The 1,103-nt window shown below is 36.4% G+C and overlaps 1 protein-coding gene across 1 annotated transcript in view; it reads left to right on the top strand.

The window, feature by feature from the left end:
• The window catches only part of lamtor2 (late endosomal/lysosomal adaptor, MAPK and MTOR activator 2), a 5,024-nt gene that overhangs the window by 2,361 nt on the left and 1,560 nt on the right, over positions 1 to 1,103 (top strand). Inside the window, exons 2-3 of the mRNA XM_005750941.1 lie at positions 118 to 280; positions 427 to 516. Of these exons, the coding sequence (XP_005750998.1) occupies positions 118 to 280; positions 427 to 516 (253 nt within the window). The remainder of the gene's footprint in view (positions 1 to 117; positions 281 to 426; positions 517 to 1,103) is intronic.

The following is a 1,103-nucleotide window of genomic DNA, read 5'->3' on the forward strand; positions in this document are numbered from 1 at the left end:
TACAAGGCGAACTCCCAACTCTTGAGCCACGATTGTTTAGTTGGTAACTTTGTCTGTGCTCTGAAAGTTATTATATTAATTTAATATTAATCTGCTGGTTATGTGGTTTCTCATCAGCTTACTGAATAATGAAGGCTCACTGCTGGCGTACTCTGGGTACGGGGACACCGACGCTCGAGTGACAGCTGCTATCGCCAGCAACATCTGGGCAGCTTATGACAAGAACGGCCATCAAGCCTTTAACGAAGACAAACTCAAATTCATTCTCATGGATTGTATGGTGAGACATGCTGTTCCATCATCTTTTATTACTTTTTTTTTCAGGTATATGTGAAAGATTTGTGTGATGTGAGAAAAAGTGGAGCGATCATTAAGTAATAAACTGAGATACTTTGGTCTTCTTCCCTTTAACATTGTCGTTCTCAGGAGGGAAGAGTGGCCATTACTCGTGTCGCCAACCTGCTGCTGTGCATGTACGCCAAAGAAACGGTGGGCTTCGGGATGCTTAAAGCCAAGGTTAGAGGTTAAACTCCGCCTTTTCATGAGATAATGTTTCATATCCTGAATGTGGATCATCAACAACTGTTACTGTATCTATTAATGATTTAGGGCCAGGTTTGAAAATACTGGAAATTTACTCATATAAAGTAAAAGTTCTCTTTGTTGCCAATTTGTGAGTTGTTTTTTTTAAGTTAAAAAAAAATCAGAAATGTAATTAATTAATATTAATATTTATTAAATCCATAAGTCGTTAATTATATTATTAAGCATCTGAGACAATAACTGATTTCCCAGCATGTTGTTTTACTATTTTAAGTGGACTTTACACGCAGACTAAGTGTTCTAGTCAAATCTAAATGGACAGAAAAAATAGAAACCTTAACATCTGTAGCATATTGAATTTGGCAGCCGGCCGGTGTCTTTGACACATTGAATCAACAGTTTAATATACTGATTCTGTAACTGGCAATTATTGCCTGTCATGCTTTTCTAAAGCCTGTGAGATGTCACTAAATACTTTTATTTTTTCCGACTGGCAGGTTTAAATTCAGTTTACTGTAAAGTTTAAAAGAAATCTTCTTAAATCAGCGTAAACATTGTAA

The sequence above is a fragment of the Pundamilia nyererei genome, unplaced genomic scaffold, assembly GCF_000239375.1.
Source record: "Pundamilia nyererei isolate P.nyererei 1_Seehausen unplaced genomic scaffold, PunNye1.0 scaffold00294, whole genome shotgun sequence".
Classification (NCBI taxonomy): domain Eukaryota; kingdom Metazoa; phylum Chordata; class Actinopteri; order Cichliformes; family Cichlidae; genus Pundamilia; species Pundamilia nyererei.